General features: G+C 43.5%; 1 protein-coding gene across 13 annotated transcripts in view; it reads right to left on the bottom strand.

Annotated features, from left to right (window-relative positions):
• Positions 1 to 16,828, bottom strand: part of LOC117724704 (testis-expressed basic protein 1-like) — a 39,511-nt gene extending 22,683 nt beyond the window's left edge. For 4 of the 13 annotated variants that reach the window (XR_013105311.1, XR_013105314.1, XR_013105312.1 and 1 more), the window contains exons 1-7: positions 15,290 to 16,817; positions 14,159 to 14,245; positions 13,507 to 13,539; positions 12,884 to 12,910; positions 11,370 to 11,402; positions 11,265 to 11,294; positions 3,896 to 3,946 (exon numbers count right to left, since the gene is read on the bottom strand). Coding sequence is in view for 7 of the 13 variants with exons in the window: in XM_076916700.1 (XP_076772815.1) it covers positions 3,896 to 3,946; positions 11,265 to 11,294; positions 11,370 to 11,402; positions 12,884 to 12,910; positions 13,507 to 13,539; positions 14,159 to 14,245; positions 15,290 to 15,311 (283 nt within the window). In the remaining 6 variants the exon portion in view is untranslated. Of the gene's footprint in view, positions 1 to 3,895; positions 3,947 to 11,264; positions 11,295 to 11,369; positions 11,403 to 12,883; positions 12,911 to 13,506; positions 13,540 to 14,158; positions 14,246 to 15,289 lie in introns of all 13 variants that reach the window. The other 9 variants (XR_013105309.1, XM_076916701.1, XM_076916695.1 and 6 more) reach the window with 7 other exon arrangements.
• Positions 16,829 to 20,520: the final 3,692 nt, after the last annotated feature.

Raw genomic sequence — 20,520 nt, 5'->3', positions numbered from 1 at the left:
CTACTGTCACCCATTTTCAGGGGCTGAGGGCCAGCCCAGGGAGGCAGTGATGGCTAGTGTCCTCCTTGGGCTACCTATTGCTTTCCATTCTACCCTTTAAAGGGTTTAATTTTCAGTAGATAAATACTGTTGCTGTAAGACTTTGTTTATTTTGGTGATGATAATTGACCTTAGAACATGTCCTGAATAGTTTTATGTTATGTTGACTTTAGCTAGAGTTACTAGGGAGGAGGGAGCCTCAGTTGAAGAACTGCCTTTATAAGATCTGATGTAGACAAGCTTGTAGGACATTTTCTTAATTAGTAATTGATGGGGGAGGGCCAAGCCCATTGTGGGTGGTGCTACCTGGTATGGTTGTCCTGAGTTCTGTAAGAAAGGAGGCTGAGCAAGCCATGGGGAGCAAGCCAGTAAGCAGCACCCTCCTATGTCTTCTGTATCAGCTCCTGCCTCCGGGTTCCTGCCCTTCTTGAATTCCTGTTCTGACTTCCCTCAGTGTTGGATTACAGTGTGGAAATATAAGCCATTTCCTTCCTTCCCTGGTTGACTTTGGTTGTGGGGTTTCACCAAAGCAACAGTAACCCTAACCAAGAGATCAAGAGATTTACCAAGCAAAGTCCTTTTCTCCCCTCTTGTGTGTGTGTGTGTGTGTGTGTGTGTGTGTGTGTGTGTGTGTGTGTAATAAACAGAACAATAGCCCCCTGAAGGTTTCTGTGCCCCAACCCCTGGGTCCTGCGATGCTGTTAATGAAAGAGGAGGTCAGTGCATAGACAGAGTTGAGGCTGTCCTCAGGATTGTCCTGAATCACATTGATGGAAATAAACCATTACGGGGATTGTTTTGTGCTTCCACAGTGATCTGTCTGTCCTAAGACTTTTTAACTCCTAGCATACCCTCCATGCTGGCACTGGCTTGTACTCACTCCTGCACAAGCCCGGGCTTACTGAACTGTTTGAAAAGAGATCTGTGGTTATGCACTTTGTCTATAACAGCCCTTCCAGTCCTTGTATAAGAGGAAGATGTACACACACACACACACACACACACACACTCACAATTCTATTTTCAAGTATGATCTAGGTTTGTTTATAGCTTTGCCTATGTCCAAAACAAAAAGACCGTAACAAATAAGACAGAGGAAGGCCTGTGAGAAGGCAGAAGACCAGATGACATGAAGCTTGATAGACTTGTGTTGTGTTAAGCCAGAAAGCTGGGCTAATTTGTTACAGCCACAGAAATGAACACAGCCAAGTCTTGCAGTTAGGGGCAGCCCTCTGACTGAGGTATAGAAGTCACTTATCACTGCTAGAAGTGACAAGTAAGGGAACACTCAGGATGGAGAGGAGCTCCCCTGAAGCCATCCAAGGACCCACTTCTGCTCACAAGCAGGAGTAGTCAGGGCCATTAGCTGAAGAGGTGGAGGCACTCGATGAGGTAAACACATGGCTGAGAGAAGGAACACCTAGCATCTAGGCAGGGTAGGGCTTGCTTGCAAGCTGGGTGTGATGGTGTATGACAGCAGCCAGTGCTCAGAGAACCCAAGTCAAAGGCTAGCCTGTGCTACATAGTAAGACCCCACCACAAACCACCACCTTCCAATGTTGGTCTTTATTATAAGATATAAGTGAACATAGATGAGAAATGAGCTAGAAATCCTGAGCCCTCAGGCATGGAGGGGGGGGGTCCTTAAGATTTGTTTTCATATGAGATAGCTCTAGAGAGAGAAACTGTGAGTTTGTTCTATAGGTGTAGGTAGAGGTGAAAGACACAACCATAATTATGGTCATTAATATAGATGATTTTTTTATAATCAAAGAAAGATTCAAATCAACAGGTTGAAAAACTTTGAATCTGTAGTAGGAGGAATGAAACTAGTTCCATATGCAGGCACAGCATAGTTAATACACAGAATGCAAGAATAAAGAAAAGTCTTGAAATATTTTTACTTAGTAACTGCCAGGAGCCATCAAGGAGAAGCTAAAAACTAGCAGGTGATCTTCCTGAGATAGTTCTGCCATTGAGTATAAAGTTAATGATGGATTTGCTTCTCTAGGCAAGGCTGAGAAGATTTTATCTGAGGAAAGATTCCTGCTATTAATATGCTTTTCCTGTCATTATTAAATATATTTAACAATCCCTGGGTATTTGCCAACCCTTTGGAGCAGGTGCAGATGCAGATGCAATGAAGGTGTACTGTCTTCTATTGATGCTATATAGACAAATAGATGATTTATCAATTCTTCTTCTTCTTCTTTTTTTTTTTTTTTTTTTTTTTTTTGGTTTTTCTAGACAAGGTTTCTCTGTATAGCCTTGGCTGTCCTGGAACTCACTCTGTAGACCAGGCTGGCCTTGAACTCAGAAGTCCACCTGCCTCTGCCTCCCAAGTGTTGGGATTAAAGGCGTGCACCAACACCGCACGGCAATTTCTCAATTCTTAATGATGATTGTATAAGAATTTCTAAAATTATATTAGTAATTATTTAATCTCTTATGTAATAGAACTATTAAGTCCTTTCTGATGTCAAAATTGCATTGAGAACTCTACAACTCTTCAAGTGTCATGAGTTAATTGCTTCTGAGATACCAAGCAGACATTTACAACTTAGATCACATTCCAAGAGGCTATAAACCAAAGGTCACAAAAGGGGAACTGTAGGTGCAAGGACAGAAGATAAACTATTGACTGGGTTTATCTGTACAAAACTTCACTAATACCTTAGTTACAAAAATGATGGTTTTTAACTTTGAATGAACCTGTAGTGTTAGTAACATAATGAATGTTTAGCCAGATAATTACTCTTAATGGATATGTATGTAAACATTCTCTGTTGTAAACTTCTTATTCAATTCATGATTTGAATTTATGTGTAAATTTGTGGTGAACTTCTTACAATATGATCATGTATTCTGAATGATGTATAACTGCTGAGGATAAGATTGAGAAAACTTTTAAAACAGAATTGAAGGACTTTTTTGAGAGACGTCTTTTAGAACTTTCTTAGAGAACTTTTTAGAGAGAACATAGAAATAAAGACTAAAATCACTTTTTAAAGTGTTCCTTTTTCTTCCTGTGACTTCAACTAGCAGGCTGGGAGTTAGAGCCAAGTAGTTCCTTCAGAGATACAATAAGGGCTATTTGCTTAATGCTCTGCTGTTTTACTATGAGGTACTAATGCCAGAGACTGCAGTTTCTGGCCTCAGAGGAACTCAAGAAGGTCAGCTACAACAGCAAAGTGACTTATACTTAAGATAGGTAAACATTATATTCTTAAACAGCAACCCTAAATATCTTGCAAGACCTAGCCTTGACCCACTGATGCTCTTCTGATTGCTACCTCAAGAGAGAACCAAGAAGAAAGGAGAACCTCCAGGGCTGGCCCCTGGCAAGTTTCATTAGAAAAGAGGATTTTATCAACAATAGCAAAACCAAGAATGATAAAAAAAGTGCTGAAGTAAAATAATTTTCCGTCCTGCATTCAGTGAAATTCATGAGACTGAGTGCAAAGTCTAGTACTTTCAGACACAGAAACGTTTGGAAGACAGCCACTCACATGTGAGATGTAGAGGCCAATTGAGCTTGAGAAAAAAGAAAGACTATGGCAGACATTGCAACACAGAGGTAGTTCTGTGGGTTTTTTTTTTTTTTTTAATATTTTTTTGTACCTTATTTTAAAAAAACACTTAAAAAGAAGAAAACAGCAGCAGCAACAGCAACCACCACCACCACCACAACCACCACCACCAACACCACCACCACCACACCACAACAACAACCACCACCACCACCACCACCACCACAACCACCACCACCACCACAACAACAACAACAAGCATTTGAAACATTAAGGCTTGGAAAGCAGAAAATGGCACAACTAAAAGCAAGCCATGGGACACTCACCCAGGGAGTGGCGACTGACTGACTTTCCTCCTGTAGAAACACCAGTTGGCCCTAAAACACATAAACAGAAAATCAAGAGGCCAGTTCTCAGAATTTGGGCTCCCAATCTTTGCCTGCCAGGTTCTGCTACTGTCACCCATTTTCAGGGGCTGAGGGCCAGCCCAGGGAGGCAGCACTGGCTGGTGTCCTTCTTAGGCCAGTTATTGTTTTTCATTCTATTCACTTTAAAGGGTTTAATTTTCAGTAGATAAATACTGTTGCTATAAGACTTTGTTTCTTGCTTTTCCTGCCATTCCTGTTGGCCCTCATCCTTCTTGCTGACTGGAGACAGAGGCCTGGCTGTCTCTGCTAGGTAGTACCACTGCTGCTGATTTTTGTTTGCTATCCTGACTCAACCAAACTGGACTGCAGGTGTATCTGGGAAGTGTTTGTGAATGGATCAAGCTGCTGCTGCTGACCTGTGAACTGAACTGCTGATATTCGGACATCACTGATGGGAGTTGCTCTAAAGAACCTTTCTAAACAAGTCCACTTCCCCTCCTCCCCCATTCCCCTGGTATCCTTTCTTTTCCACTACCTCTGATGGGTGGTGGGCTGCAAGAGGGGTTAAAGCATTTAAGAACAATTATTAAAAGTAATATTTGAAAAAAATTAAAGTCACACCCACTGGCTAGATGTGTCCTGAGGCGGCATGATTGTAATTAAGCGGGTGAGTCCCCAGGACCTAAGAGCCACAGAGACACCACCAGATAACGCCTGTACTTCTTTGAACACTTGTAACTTCACTGTCTAAATCATACCACAGTGCAGTCAGTTTTCAGGGATCTGTCCCTCAGTTTAATACTAAGGAAGGTACATTTAATGCTTAGTATTTGTATGATCTGGAATGGGGTGCAGGGGCTTCCCTCTACTAATCTGATGACATTTTCTTCTGCCTGTGTTGGGGTGTAACTGGCATAAGATTATGTAGCTTCATGATGGTTTGATATAAATATCGCAAAAACAATCACCATGTTCAAGCAAATAAGTTTGCTAATCACTTCACAGATTATTTTTTCTTGTCACAATGAGAATACTTTAAATCCACCCACTGAATGAATTGCAAGCATATATTAATTATGCTGTCATTAGCTTTCAAGATGTAATCCCCTTAAAATGTCAGGTTTGTGCCTGTGACTAGCATTGCCCGTTCCTTTGCCCCTGGTCTTTTGTAATTGCCTTTCTAATATTTTGATGTATATGCTTGGCCCAGGGAATGCACTATTAGGAGGTGTGGCCTTGTTGGAGTGGCTGTGGGCTTAAGACCCTCCTCCTAGCTGTCTGGAAGTTAGTCTTTCACTAGCCATCTTCAGAAGATGTAGAACTTTCTGCTCTGCCTGCACCATGCCTGCCTGGATGCTGCCATGCTCCTACCTTGATGATAATGGACTGAACCTCTGAACCTGTAAGGGAGCCCCAATCAAATGTTGTCCTTTATAAGATTTGCTTTGGTCATGGTGTCTGTTCACAGCAGTAAAACCTTAACTAAGACAGAAGTTGGTACAAGGGACTGGGGTATTGCTGTGATAGGCCAAACCATGTTTTTGTTTGGAAGAACGTGGATTTTGGGACTTTGGATATGGAAAGCCATGGAATGCTTTAAGGGGGGCTTTGATGGGCTATCCTAGTAGAAATGTGGAAAACTTTGTTGCTGAGGAGTGATTTGAACTGTGGAAAACTGGTTCTAGAGGTTTCAGAGGAGAAGAATTTTAATATATGGCCTAGAGACTGTTTTTGTGGTATTTTGGTGAAGAACATGGCTGTTTTTTGCTCTTGTCTGAAAAGTCTACCTGAGGCTAAGGTAAAGCAATTTATATTAATTTCATTGGCAAATAAAGTCTCAAAAAAGCCCCACAGAAACTTTGTTCTCTGCTTAAGTTTCATGAAGAACATTTTGAACAAGCATAGCAAACTTAGAAAGGAAAAATATGAAATATATGATTGGAGTATCAAAGAGGTACCAGAAAGTAAAATGGAGCCGAATCCTGTGTTCTAAGAGATAACAGATGAAGGGAGAGGGACTTTGGGGGCAAGATCCTAGCCAGCTAAGTTTAGATCCAGGCACGGTGGTACACACCACAAATCCCAGGAGACAAAGCCAAGCACATCTCTGAGTTCAAGACCAGCCTGGGACAGAACAAAGTCCAGGCATGGTGGTCCACACCTTTAATCCCAGCAGACAGGCATGCAGATCTCTGAGTTCAAGGTTAATCCGTCTACAGAGCAAGATCCAGTACAGCCAAGCTTAGGCAGTGAAGCAGTTGGAAAACAGGAAGATAGTGATAATGTCATAGAGCAAGGGGGTCATTTGATGCTGGTTTGCTGGAGCTAAGAAATTAGCAGTGATTACGAAGAGACCAGCATCACTGAGGTGAAATCTTCTGGGAAGTGTTTTCTGAGAGTACAAAGAAGCTGTTCCTGAGATAGCCAAGGTTGTACCTCGTGCTGCAGCTGGACTTGGTAATGTGTAAGAAAACCATGTGGTACTGGTTTTGAAGGTATGAAGAGGTCATGAAGAACAGCTGAGATGTGGCACTGTGAGAGGCCATGGAAGGCCATTGGTGAAGGTGCAGCCTCAGTTGTAGTTGACGAGCCAGGAATGACAGGGTCATGCAAAGGGTTTGAGGCTTGGCACCCTGAAGAGAGCCTATGAGAGGCTATTAGTGAAGCCTACTTGCAACAGAAGACCCTAGTGTACTGGAGATGCCAGCAGTACCATGGCATCCCATGAACATTGCCAAGAACAGCAGCAACAGTGGAGTGAATTAACCTGAGCTTAGAGTGCTACAGAGGGTGGAGCTGGAGAAGTGATGTCAGCCCTTTGGAGGAGCCCAGAAGATCATGTGTGGATCCCAGACATTGAAACAAGAAGCTGTAACATTGAAGTTGCCTTGGAGACTCCAAGATGTTTGAGATGCAAGAGCTGTGGGCTATCTGCTGAGGAAAGCTGCTAATGGGGAGTGAAACCAGCTCAGGAGAAAGAACTTTGTTGCAGTAAAGATAGGTGAAAAAAAAAGGAGTTGGAGATTTGAAGATGCTTTAACATCAGACATAGAGATGCAGAGTTTGGAGTTTGCCCAGCTGGTTTCCTGTCTTGCTTTGGGGGTTACAGTTAAGTGATTGTATGCATCTCAGAAGAAATCTTGAACTTTGGACTTTTAACATTGTTGAGACTGCTATAGAATACTTTTGAAGTTGGACTAAATGTATTTTGCATTATGCTATGTTTATGTATGGCCCCCATAGACTCATGTTTGAAGGAAGAAGCCCATGGGGGCCAGAGAATGTAATGTGATGGGTTGTATATGCTCAGCCCAAGGAGTGGAGCTATTAGAAGGTGTGGCCTTGTTAGAGTGGGTGTGTAACTGTGGATGTGGGCTTAAGACCCTCCTCCTAGCTGTCTGGAAGTCAGTCTTCCACTAGCAGTCTTCAGATGAAGATGTAGAACTCTCAGCTCTGCCTGCACCATGCCTGTCTGGATGCTGCCATGCTCCCACCTTGATGATAATGGACTGAACCTCTGAACCTGTAAGCCAGACCCAATTAAATGTTGTCCTTATAAGACTTGCCTTGGTCATGGTGTCTGCTCACAGCAGTAAAACCCTAACTAAGGCAAATATGTTTGCATAAATTTATTTATTTTTATTTGTAAGCTTATTTGTTGAGAATTTCACATATGAGTTTTATATTTATATAATTTTTTCCCCTGCATGTTTTTCCTACAACTCCTTCCACATTTTGCCCACTCCTTCTCAAGTTCATGATCTCTTACCATTAAATTATTTTTGATGTTAACATTTTACACACACACACACACACACACACACACACACACACACACATAATCTATCATTTATCTGTCTGTCGGTCTGTCTTCTATAATCTATACAAATTGCCCATCTATTGATCTCAAATTCATAGTCTTCTATATTATTTATTTTGTTATAGACCTCACACCAAACCCACAGTCCAGTGAGAAAAGTCAGGGCAGGAACCCGGAGGCAGGAATTTAAGCAGAAGCCATGGAGGAACACTGCTAACTTCTTGCTCCTTAGGGCATGCTCAGCTTCAATTCTTATACCCAAGACCATCTACCAAGGAGTGGCACCACGCTCAGTAGGCTGAGACTTTCCACATTAATCATCAACTAATAAAATGCACTGCAGGCTGCCTCCAGGCCAATCTGGTGGAGGCATTTCTCGGCTGAGGTCCTCTCTTACCCAATCATTCTGGCTTTCTCCCAGTGGCTGTCTATGAATGTGACAACAGTCACATCCAGATCTCACTAAGATCCACTAGACTTGCTTATCATACCTGTTTGAAGCCACTAAACTGGATACACCAACCAATCTATAACTGAAGGATCATGAAGCTATGGATTGTAGAGGCAAACACACACATGCAGACGTACATGCACACACACACACACCACAAACCCCCAAGAGTCGTGGAAAATCTGGCCACTCAGTTTGCTGCATGTACCCTTCATTTATGTTCACTGCCCCTTCCTCTCCACCTCTATAATCCATGACATGCAACAAGTAGAGGTGGTGGAGAGCAGATTTGCCTCATTTTTGACTATAGAGGAAAAGACTCAGTTTTCCACCCTGGAATATGACATGATCTTTACAAGTGTCAGGTGCTTCATTAATTATTCAACTAACTCATAAATCATAGAAGAATGGTGGATTTTGCAAATGCCTTTTCAAAATCTCAAAGTGATCCTGTGACTTAATTCCTTCCTTTTCTATCTTGTGTTGGTTTGGATGCAGAAGTGATTTCCCACTGATTATGGCAAATGACTCTTTTTTGAAATACATAATTTGGTCTGCTTATATTTATCCATTGTTTTTGCACCCGGTTCTTTGGTGATGCAGCTGGTATCTTCTCCTGGTGCTTCTGCCTGGCTTTGGTGTCAGTGCAATGCTGCTCTGGGAATGTTGAGTCTGGAAGCATCCCTTCCTCATCATTACTGTAAGTTTGAGAGAATGGGATTCATTCTTTATGAAATGTAAGGTCAATTCACTTGTGTGTGGGCCTGGACCTTTGATGAATTTTGCAAATAGCTGATTCTTTTTCCTTCTGACAGGAGCTGCTCCCAGATGCTGTCCTTTGGGAGATGTTTGGGAAGTGAGCCATTCAGAGGGTCTGTTTCAAGAGCCCCAGGGAAGGTATCTGAAATGGCTCAGGAGAAATATTCTTGATGGAGTCTGTGGAACATCGTCTGGCAGCTTATCTTTCCAGTCACACAATGTGGTGATCATGTTAGGCAGTAATTAGAATTCTCCTGGGGATCTTCTCTCGACCTTCTATTTTATAGTGAATGGATGAGGCTGAGTTAATTTGGGAGTTTCAAGGCCCCATACTCTTCAGGTGATGGGATGGCTATTTGTGGCTGCTGTAGGCAGTGTTATGGTGAGAATTTTAAGTGGAAAACAGTGGGAAGATTTGAAAAGTATTCTTTGGCCAGAACAGGATTTCTTGAAAGTTGTTAGAGAGATCAGACTCCATGCGAAGGAGCTGGCTACCTCATGTCAGGACAGTATGAAGTTTGCAAACTTTGCCCATGGCAGGGTCAAAAGTGTCAAACTTTGAGTTTGTAAGACTCTCAGGGCTGCTTGGGGATTTGTTTTCTCAGTCAACCACCCAGGCACTCACGGGCCACCAAAATAATGATGCAAATGAGCATGGTGGTCCTCCTACTGTTGCCACAGCATCTACGAGATGCTGTTTTGCAAGCATGTAGAATGTAAAATTTACATAGCCATAGAGGCTTCTACCAAGACTGATGGTCTTAGGAGGCTCTGAAAGCTCTGGTGTGGGTCACAGAGCAATTGCTTACAGGTATTACTCCTGCGCATAAGCAAGTGTGAGTAGATGAAGGTGAAATAAAAGATACAATGAGGGTGGTCAAGAATATGGAACACCTGCTGAAGGAAGCCATAGGTAGTAAGGTGGAGTCAGTCCTGCAGAGAGCCCAAGTTGGCCACAGACAGCTGAGGTGGTCTGGGGTTTCGGAACCCCAAGACTGTGCTACTGCGCACTGGAGTGCTGATATGAGCTTGGGGACTCAGTGCTTGCTCTGCTGGGCCCAGGACTGACTTCAGTCTAGGCATCCTTTAGCTGCTTCCCACTTCTCCCTTTTGGAGTAAGAATGTTTGCCCCATGCTGTTGCATCTGGAAGCTATGTAAATTGTTTTGTCTGATTTTTTGAAGATGCTCAGAGCTGAGAATTTGCCTCAGGTCTCAGAGCAAACATGGGATTAGGGTGTTTACCCTGTCCTGGAAGTGTTGAGACTTTGGGGAGTCTTGGAGAAGAGCTAGATGCATTTTATACTACAGGATGTACATGAATCTGTGGTGTGGATCCAGAATGTGCCCCAGAAGGTCGCTTTGGAGACTTGGCCCCCAGTGCAGTGTCCAGGGGTGAAGTCTTATCCCGAGTGTGCCCCAGAAGGTCACTTTGGAGACTTGGCACCCAGTGCAGTGTCCAGGGGTGGGCTCTTATCCCGAGTGTGTCCCAGAAGGTCACTTTGGAGACTTGGCTCCCAGTGCAGTGTCCAGGGGTGGGGTCTTATCCCGAATGTGCCCCAGAAGGTCACTTTGGAGACTAAGCCCCCAGTGCATTGTCCAGGGGTGGGGTCTTATCCCGAGTATGCCCCAGAAGGTCACTTTGGAGACTTGGCCCCCAGTGCAGGGTCCAGGGGTGGGGTCTTATCCCGAGTGTGCCCCAGAAGGTCACTTTGGAGACTTGGCTCCCAGTGCAGTGTCCAGGGGTGGGGTCTTATCCCGAATGTGCCCCAGAAGGTCACTTTGGAGACTTGGCCCTCAGTGCAGTGTCCAGGGGTGGGGTCTTTGGGAGGCAACTAGAACATGAACACTCTCAACTCATGACTGGATTGACTTGATTATAAACATGTGGATTAATGGGCTTTGGACCAGGGGTTGCCATGGAACCGAATGCTGTCTGCTTTCTGTGAGCAGTCCTGACTAGCTCCTGTCATAGTGTGCTTCCTTGCCACAGCTTCAAAGCAACTGGATCAAGGCTCTATGGGCTGGGACATCTGTGTCAGCAGCCAAGCCTCAGTACTTTCTTTTAAAGGTGTTTCTTTCCTTCAGGTGTTTTATATAACAGGATGAGTGACACATGGGCCTGACAGCTGCTCATGGTAGGAGAAGGATTGATTCCCCTGTAACTTGACCATAAATATACTTACCTCAGTCATCACATAAAATGTCTGGAGGATTGATAGAAAATGTAAGATTCTTAACGTCTTCTAAACAGGTGTATGTATTCATTTCTTAACAAGCCACTATCTAATTTATTTACCTCTATCTGATGAAAACGAGCATCTGGACCCTAAAAGAAAGGAGACACAGTGAGAGTCCTCATCGGTTACATGGTCAGTGCAGGATAGGAAACAGAACTTTTTACCTCTTCCTCTTTTGTGTCTTCCACAAGAAATACCTTTTGTGAAAGAAAAAGAAGACTGAGTTACTAATATCTCCTCAGGATGTAAATTTACCACAAGACCATATCATTACTACAGGGTTTACCAATTTCCCAGTGTTCCTATTCCTTTATCATTAATTTCAGAAAAGAAAGAGGGTCTAGAAGGTCTTTGCTCTCCACTCTTGCATGTTACGAATCATAGATGTGGAGAGGAAGGGCAGTGAACAGAAACGGAGGGTATGTGCAGCAAACTGAGTGACCAGATTTCCCTTAACTCTTGGGGGGGTGGTTTGTGGTGTGTGTGTGCATGTGCGTCTGCATGTGTGTGTTTGCCTCTACAATCCATAGCTTCATGATCCTTCAGTTACAGATTGGTTGGTGTATCCAGTTTAGTGGCTTCAAACAGGAATGATAAGCAAGTCTAGTGGATCTTAGTGAGATCTGGATGCGACTGTTGGGATCTAGATGTGACTGTTGGGAGAGTGAGCACCGAGCACATCCATAGACAGCCACTGGGGAAAACGTTTTGAGGGAGAACAGTGGGAATGTTGAACTGTCAGAGTGAAGGACATCTATGGGACAATGAAATGAGTCTGTGCAGAAAACCTCAGTGCCCTGGAGTTTCATCAAATTACCTTTGTAATTACTCTATACTCACGCCAGACTACATGCCTCAATTTGGTGGATAAGCAACCATAAATAATGGTAAATATTGAAATTCAGCAACCAACAATCCTTTTTATCTTAAGTCAAGTGGGTGAATGCTGGAGTTTTGAGCCTTGGCACAGGGCTCAGCTTCCCTGTTAGCACCTGAGCATGTACAAGCATCAGCTGTTTGAATTATGAACTTCAGCTTCTAAAACAGGGATCGTAAATTTTGTGTCTCTCATGTCTTATTATGTAGCTTTAAAAGTATCTTTTCAATATTCTATTTAAGCTTTATGACAATCTTTAAAATATGCATTTTATTCACTTAAGATTATTTTTAGTGTATAGGACAGGTGTTTTGCCTACATGCATGTCTGTGCATTATGCGCTAGCAATGTCCATGGAAGTTACAAAATGGAGTTGGAGCCTTCAGAATTGGAGATATGGATGGCCGTGAGCTGCCATGTGGGTGGTGGGAATTGAACCTGGCTTCTCTGGAAGAACAGCCAGTGCTCTTAACCACTGAGCCATCTCTTCAGTCCCTTTTGTCCTAAACATCTGTGGAACTGTTTCATAAAGCTATCTTATAAGATCTTGGGGGTGGAAATAAACAAGAGGTGGAAATTAATTATTTTAGTGGTCTTAAGAAAGAGAAGGTTCGCCCCTTTTGGGAAAAATGACAACTGTTTTTGCATTTGCATAGGCATGAGCATAGGGGAAGGCAGTTGGAGGTGTAACAGCAGATTCTGTGCTGCTTGTACACCGAGAGCTGAAAGAGAGTAGCCACTGTTTCCTAAGGAACACATTTTTCATGACTTGTCTATTGACCCTAATCTCTTTGTCCCTACCATCCTCATGGTCCAGAAGCCCGGCACCTAGGAAGAAAGAAGAGAGAACTCCATGATTGTGTTTCTTGATGGTCAGCGAATTTACCTACACATCTAAGAGTTCATATAAACAGGAATTTCTAGGGATATGGGTTAACTGTGAAGAAACAGTTTATAATGTTGACTAGGTCATGTGAACCGAAGTGAGGGGGGTGCTTTCACTGCCTCATCCAGCTTTCTCTTCTCACACAGCAGTCCTGGGCTAGCTCTCAGAAACACGACTGTCTTTCCCTCCCCATCAGAGAAATCTTCGCTGTCCCAACTGTCACTGTCCCTGACTATCAGAGCCTTTGGTTCAGTTGCCTATGGAGGCTCTCTTCACAGCAAGATTTAGACCTTCCCCTGAACCACCAGGTCTAATGCCCAAAGGATCTGCAGATCCTAAGGCTTGGTGTCTTTGCTGTTGCCAAGAGGAGTCACAGGACCATGCACACCCATACCCTACTAATCTGGATCTCTGACAGAAGTGTAGCTCATGGAATAACATTCTCTAACAAGTTCTGGAAGTACACTGGGAGCCAGACACATGCAAAGAACCCATGTGCGAGCTAAGCGCTTTGTCATTCTTGCCACCAGATACTCACTCTGTTCTGAAGCGTATCTGCAGACCCGCGCCTCTGTGGAAGCGTCAGACAAATGTTTCTGTTAGCTATTTGAGAGAGGTATTCTTTCTGATGCAACTTTCTGTACTATAAACCTAGCCCCCAAGCCAGTTGTCCTGACAGGAGTCTAGCATGTCCATTTGGCCCTGTCATGCTATCCTGTTTTTTCTCTGAGGGTTCATAGCTACTGAGAAGAAATCTGGGGCACACAGGATGGATATTGAGGAGGATCCTGTGGAGAGGGATCATAATTCTATGAGCCCTGTCCCATCCCTCTTACAGGCACCAGTCCCATGCTGCCACTCAGCCCTGGTGCTTTTTCTACATCACTAGATAGATGCTTACTTCTGCCAGAATCTTGTTTTCCCACATTTTCAGACTAGAACGTTTTCCTTTGGAATAGAGATAGATTTTGTCTTAAAGTATTCTTATTTCTCTTGCCAATGTTGATATTGTTATCAGTACTGAGAGTTTTAGAGTTTCACATTGTGAGCAGAGTCACAGACAGGAAAAGATCTCTGAGTACCCTGGCAAAGTCTGTAGTTATCTTGTAAGTAGAGACAGACTCAAGCCTCATCTTGTCTTCCCTCCCTGTGAGACTTTTCTGGGGAGTTGAGTTGCCATGGTTACTCACCATTGTGTCTACGACATGTGCATATTGCTATCAGAATAGCCAGAATAGCAATGGCCAATACAGCCAGGACAACAGCCAAAGTTATTTCTGAAACAAAAGAAAAGGAAAAATCCTTAGACTTTGAGCCGTGTGTTCGATGAGACAATCGATGGGACATCGGTGTGATGCTGCCATCACACCATTCATTCTGTCTCCCTTCTTCCTCAGCTCAACTGATTTTATTGTTTTTAGGTGGTCACGACCCAAACTGGCTTTGAGCTCACGATGTAACTAAGGCTGGTGTCGATTCCTGATTCTGTCTCTGCCTTCCATGCACAGGATTACAAGCTCCACAGCCAAGCCCAGCATTTGGATTTTTCTTTCTCACATCTCTGTCTTTCCTGTCCCAGCTCAGTTTTAGCTCTGATGCCTGTTTTTTTGTTTTGTACTAAGAACCACTATGGCTGCTATAACCTTGCTTTAAAGTGGGCAATCTGAGAGGTATACTTTTATCTGGAACCCCTGCCCTCTGGCAGTAGAGGGTTGGAGAGATCAGTGATCTGGCAAAGCTGTCCTCTGAGGTGTGAGAAAAAAATATTGTAACTTCTATATGTTTGTGTATACTCTAACCTTTCATGAATACATTTCCTATTTTGCTTAAAACATAAATATTAGTATATTCTTGCATTTATAACATTTACAGGTATACATATATATGTCAGGCATACTAATTTCTTTTTCATGGATGAGCAATCCAAAGTTTTGGAGGTGCTGGAAAGATGCTGTCTGAGGTAGTGATATTTAATGTGAGCCATGAGAGGACAGGTGTTTCTCATCAGCGAGGAAAATCTTGGGGTCACCACCCATCGAGCCTCATGATAAGATGGATATTTGTGAACTTTGTCACAGGGACTGAGAGGATAATACACACTAGGATTGTCTGTATGTTTATATGATTGATTTGTAGTTGATATTTAAGGTAGGGCAGAAAAGCCAATGAAGGGGAGATATAATCGTAGCAGCTACAAACCTGTGACAGTGGAAATGCTGGACAATATCAAACTCTGAATGACCAAGGAAATACAGTATTCCACGATCAGGGCTACTTTCAAAAAGCACTGGAGGTATCCACATCACACTGTGAGCACACACCTCCAATCAGCAGGTAGAACATGTGTCTTCTGGGGCTTTATGGATGCTTGGCAACGTGAGGAAATTCTGCTGCCAAATCCACCTTCAGAGATTTGCTGGGACTGTACCTCTGAAGTCAACAGCCTGTCTCCACCATGAGAGCCAGAAACTCTGGTCAAAGTGATAAAAGCTTAGATGGTGAGCTCAGAGGAAGTCTCTGAAAGCAGAGGTCCCTTTGCTCATGTCCAAAACACTCTGTGAGGGGGGCATTTGGAAGATGTGGTCATCCCGGGTATGGGGCAAAGGGGATGAAGTTGTTATCTCTCAGCATTGAGGCAGACAGAGTGAACAATGTTATGGGAAGGAAAGTGGGGAAGGAGCTGTGGCAGGGAAGCCAAGGAGAAGATCGCTCTAGAGCTGAGGTGACCATGGGCAATCTTCCCCTAGCTTCCCAGAGGAATCAGTCAAAGTGAGAGAAAGGATAGTAGATTAGAAAGGAAACCATGTAGGAGAGCAAGCCAGCTTTGTTAATGCCCTCAAGACTCGGCTCTTGAGAGTTTAGGTATCAAGAAAATGCCAGAGAGAAAGTTGGATCTTACCGAGGTCTACCATCTTCCAGTTATTGTGTCCAGTAAATTCCACATCATCTGGACTCTTTTGTCAGAGAGAGCTCAAGATAAAACAAGCGTTGAAAGGCCACCACCCCTGAGCTATGAGACCCTGAGTATCAGGGAGATCCTCATAGACAAAGGTGCAGAAGGCCTCCCAGAAATTGTGTGGCTTAGGTTGATTGGATCTATGGGGGATATGGCCTATGAAGGTTCTAGAATCTGTGTAGTAACAAAGATTCAGAACACCCAGAAGGCTAGGGAAGTTCCTAGAGGTGAGGGCTCCAAGAGACCAGATGTAAGAACACTTTGGAGGATCTTGAACTCACATATGAGATTCACACTATTGGCCTTTACAATACTTTCTAATAGCCTGGACTCTTAACTCAAGAGATATGTCCAATTCATGTTGAGAATCTTTAGCAGAGTTGGTATTTTATGACTCATTGTTAAAAAGGTGAACAATTCCTATATTTAAAGATAAGAGTCTTCAAATGAAGATGACTAGGGAGGTGACAGTATTAAGTCAGGTGACAGAGTCCAGAAGTGCAGGTGTTGAATCAGAGAGGTGTGTGGTGCTGCAGACTAAGCACCGCATGGGGTTTCACACCCATGTGTCGGTAACAAAGGAATAAATACCAAAGCACCTCTTGCTGAAATCTGTTAGCCACATGGCTATGAAGTGAGCAGCTTTCAAGCATACAAGGAGCCCCCAGTAATCTTCATACCCCCAACAACCTTCATCCTCCCAGTAACTCTCATACCTTCCCAGTAGCCCTTATACTGCTGGATAATCTTTATCTCCCTAGTAGCCTTCACTGCCTCCGCCCCCAGTAATCTTCATACCCCAGGTAACCCTCATACCCCAAGTAACATTCAATCTCACCCCTCCCAATAACCCTCATAGTTCCCCCTCTCCAATAATCTTTCAAGACGGATACAAACTTTGGAAGTTACCCTACCAACACATGGCTTGATGTGTACAAAGCCACGTTTTCCTCCTGAGTTGAACTCTTAATGTCTGAAGATGTGTTTCCTGGGGTAAACAGCCAACCCTGGAAGAGAAAGGATGCCTTTTAGTGTCAGATATCCCACCTTCAGGACTGTGCAGTACTACTTTAAGTTAACCTTGATAGTTACAATCCTTACTCCATTTTTATGGTGTAAGTTCATGAGATAGATTTAAACAACGTTTTACCCAACCCAATACTTTGTATTTTGAATTGGAAAATAGCCTGAGGGTCAACATTAGAAAAATTTTAAAATAAGCAGTAATTAACAAAAGAACATTGTATATCTATAAATTTAAATCTATAAAATTTCAATAGTAATTTAGAAACTTTGTTAAAACTTGGCATGGATCCACTACAACGTTATTAGGACCTTATATGAATAATGTATGTCTATGTGTATGTGTGTGAGGCGTGAGTGTGGTGGAGGCCATGTGAAGGCACTTATCATTCTTGGTCTTGTTTCCTTTGAGTCAGGTTCTTTCCTGAGTTCAGGTTTTTAGGGTAGGCTGGCAGCCAGAGAGCCTCATCGATCCCTCAGTCCCTGCTGAGGTTAGAAGTGCATAGACCCATACCTGACTTGTTCTGTAGGTACTGGGTTGAAACTCCATGCTTGCATAGCAGATCCTCTTACAAGCTAAGTCACCTCTCCAGCCCCTCAACTATAAAACCTTGACTGCAATAATAGCACACCATAATAGAATAAGGATTTGGTTGCATAATGTTTTACAAAACAGATTGCTACCTCAGATTTGTTTCCAAGTTTCAACTTTCTCTTGTATGTTTTTAAGGTCTTTTGTCAGTGTGATCAAGAGCTTACAAAAAGGGAGACTCTATGCCATCACAACAGGAAGACTGGCATAGTGAGGGCACCTGCTGATACCGGGGAACAGATAAGAAAGGTGAGGGTATCCAGTACCAGGGAGGCAGACCGATCCTCTGGAGCCAGTGACTTGTCTTCCTAGTACTCCCACAGAAGCTATTCTTCATGGGGCCTCAGACTTCATAGATGTTCCCAACCCCACGAGGACCCTATGGTTAAGGCCAGCGTCTTCTAGCAGCTGCTGGGCACCCCAGAGGCTCTTGATGAGGAAGCCAACTGCGGTGGTCCATACAACTGATGCTTTTGACATGAAAGGCCTCATAGATCTGTCAGAGTTGGTGGTGCTTAGAATGAATTTCCCCTCTCTCTTTCCTCCTTGGAGCTGCCCTAACTAAAGTTGTCATGCTCTGAACAGAGTCAGACCTTCCATGAGTGAAAAGACTGAGTCAATTAAAAAACAAACAAAAACCACCCAAAACTGCTCATCCATGGGAAGTCCAGGATCATATTATTCCACAGGTGAATTCTCCAAACATTTAATGAAGAACCAAAAGCCTTCCTCCTCAATTATTTGAATAACTGAAGAAATGGAAAGGCTTCCATGCTCACTTTAACAGAATCCTTATTTTGATACCAAAGCCAAACAAGGACACTGAGAGCAAATGACACACAGGCACAGAGGTGCCTACGATGAGTCAACACCAGCAAACCCAGTTCAACAAGTCAGGGGCAAGTCATACAGCATGAGTAATGAGGGCTTGTCCCGGGATGCAGGATATCTCTACACACATATCAGAATAGGCAATACAAAGTGCAAGGAAATCAAACCACAGACTCAATAGTTTTGGAAAACATCTTTTCAAATTTAGACATTCTTCCACAATTCAAGTTCCCCATAAATCTCATATGGAGAGAAGATACTTCAGTATAACAGAGAATACTCATGCCATTTCTACACCTGTCATGGCATTCAAGGGAAAAACAAATGAAAACCTGGCCCTATGAGATACTATAAGAAATGAAGAACCTTGGGGTGTGATTATGGCAGTCATTTCTGGAACATGAGACTGAAACAGGGTCCTCTTTAGCATTTGCGCGCGTGTGCACACACACACACACACACACACACACACACACACACACGAGTGTGAGTGTGAGTGTGTAGGTATGATTGTATGTATGTATGTATGTATGTATGTATGTATGTATGTATGTATGTGTTTTAGGTTTTTATTGCTGTGAAGAGACACCATGATCAAGGCAACTCTTATAAAAGAAAACACTTAATTGGGGTTGGCTCATAATTCCAGAGGTTCAGTTCATTATCATCCATTCGGGGAGCATGGCAGCCTACAGGCAGACGTGGTGCTGGAGAAGGAGCTTAGTGTTCTACATCTTGATCTATAGGAAGCCAGGATGAAACTGGAATTCTACACCTGGCAGAGCTTAAGCATAGGAGACCTCAAAACAAAACCACCCAAAACTGTTTGGTTGTTGGGTGGGTGGGATTGAATGTTACTGGGGGTATGAGGGTTACCTGGGGTATGAAGATTACTGGGGAGGGGTCACACTCATCTAGATTTTTATATAGGTTCTGAAGATCAAGCTGAGGTCATGCTTGTATCGCCAGCACTTTCCTGACTGAGTGATCTTACCAGCCTCAGCTTGATCAGTTGTTATTCTGTCCATATCACATGCAACTGCATGATAGTAAGTTAGTGGAATACTGAAATGAATTTGAAGGCAAACAATCTTCCTACTAGGACCTTGTAGAACAAGTCTGTGATCTTAGCTACTTCAAAGGGTAAGATGGGAAGATCACAAGTTCAAAGTTATCTGCAAAACAGTGAGTCCTGTCTTAAAGTAAAGAGAGATCTGGGCCTGTAGCTCAGTGGGAATCAATGCCCAGCATGCATGCAGCCTTAGGTTTAACCCTTAGTACTTTAATCTGCCCAGTGTCATCTCGATCTTTAAAGGGGCCAACACTTTGCCATGGTGCAGTTGGTGAGAGATCCAGATGGGAAAAGAACTTAAACTCTTCCCATGTACAACATTAATCTTCAGGGCTGTGAGAAGTCTAGTTCCCTCCCTGAGCATCCATGACAATTCTAGATCTGACCTCAGCCTGTGGTGCTAACAGATATAACACCAGGTAAGTTGAGGCAAATACTGAAGGAAGTGGAGCCTTGACTCCAGCTGAAGCCTGCAGAGATGAACACATCTCCCAAGGCAGCATACCAAGTCAGAGAACTGCTTCCAGTCCAGATTAAGCTCTGCCTGGTTCTCTATACTCCACACTTCTGAGACTCTGGCTCTTAGAACTTCAAATGAACCCTGGCAGGACCCCACCTTATTCTTCCCAGGATGCTCAGCCTCTGCTTTGAGTGTCTCCCTTAAGGACTGGGTTTTTGAAGACAACAGAGACCCTCATCTGTGCTTCTGGGGAGCCACTGAAATCAGCAACAGTTCAGGGTGTAAGTGTTTCTGCTTGGATGGGAGGGTATCCTGGGACTTGGAAGCCCAGGGACAACACAGTTTTGCAGGAAAAGGTATCCCAGTAGAAGGGCATCCTGAGACAAGGAGACCAGGAACCATATAGCTCTGAGAGGAAGCTTCCTCAGCAGAGGCATTGAAGCTCCCAGGGGAGGGTTTCCCCAGCTGAGCTCCGGAGTCTCAGCCCTGCTCCTTCTCTTCTTTTCATTGCTTCCTTTCTCCTTGACTTCAGTTCTGATGAGAGGGACAAATCTCATAAAAGAGATTTATTGGAGGGTCCAGGGTTTGGAGGGACAAATCTAGGGATGGCTGTCCTCT

The sequence above is a fragment of the Arvicanthis niloticus genome, chromosome 20 (genome assembly GCF_011762505.2).
Source record: "Arvicanthis niloticus isolate mArvNil1 chromosome 20, mArvNil1.pat.X, whole genome shotgun sequence".
NCBI classification, from domain to species: Eukaryota; Metazoa; Chordata; class Mammalia; order Rodentia; family Muridae; genus Arvicanthis; species Arvicanthis niloticus.
Note: the sequence above shows the minus strand (reverse complement) of the source record. Positions and strands in the feature narration are given on the sequence as shown.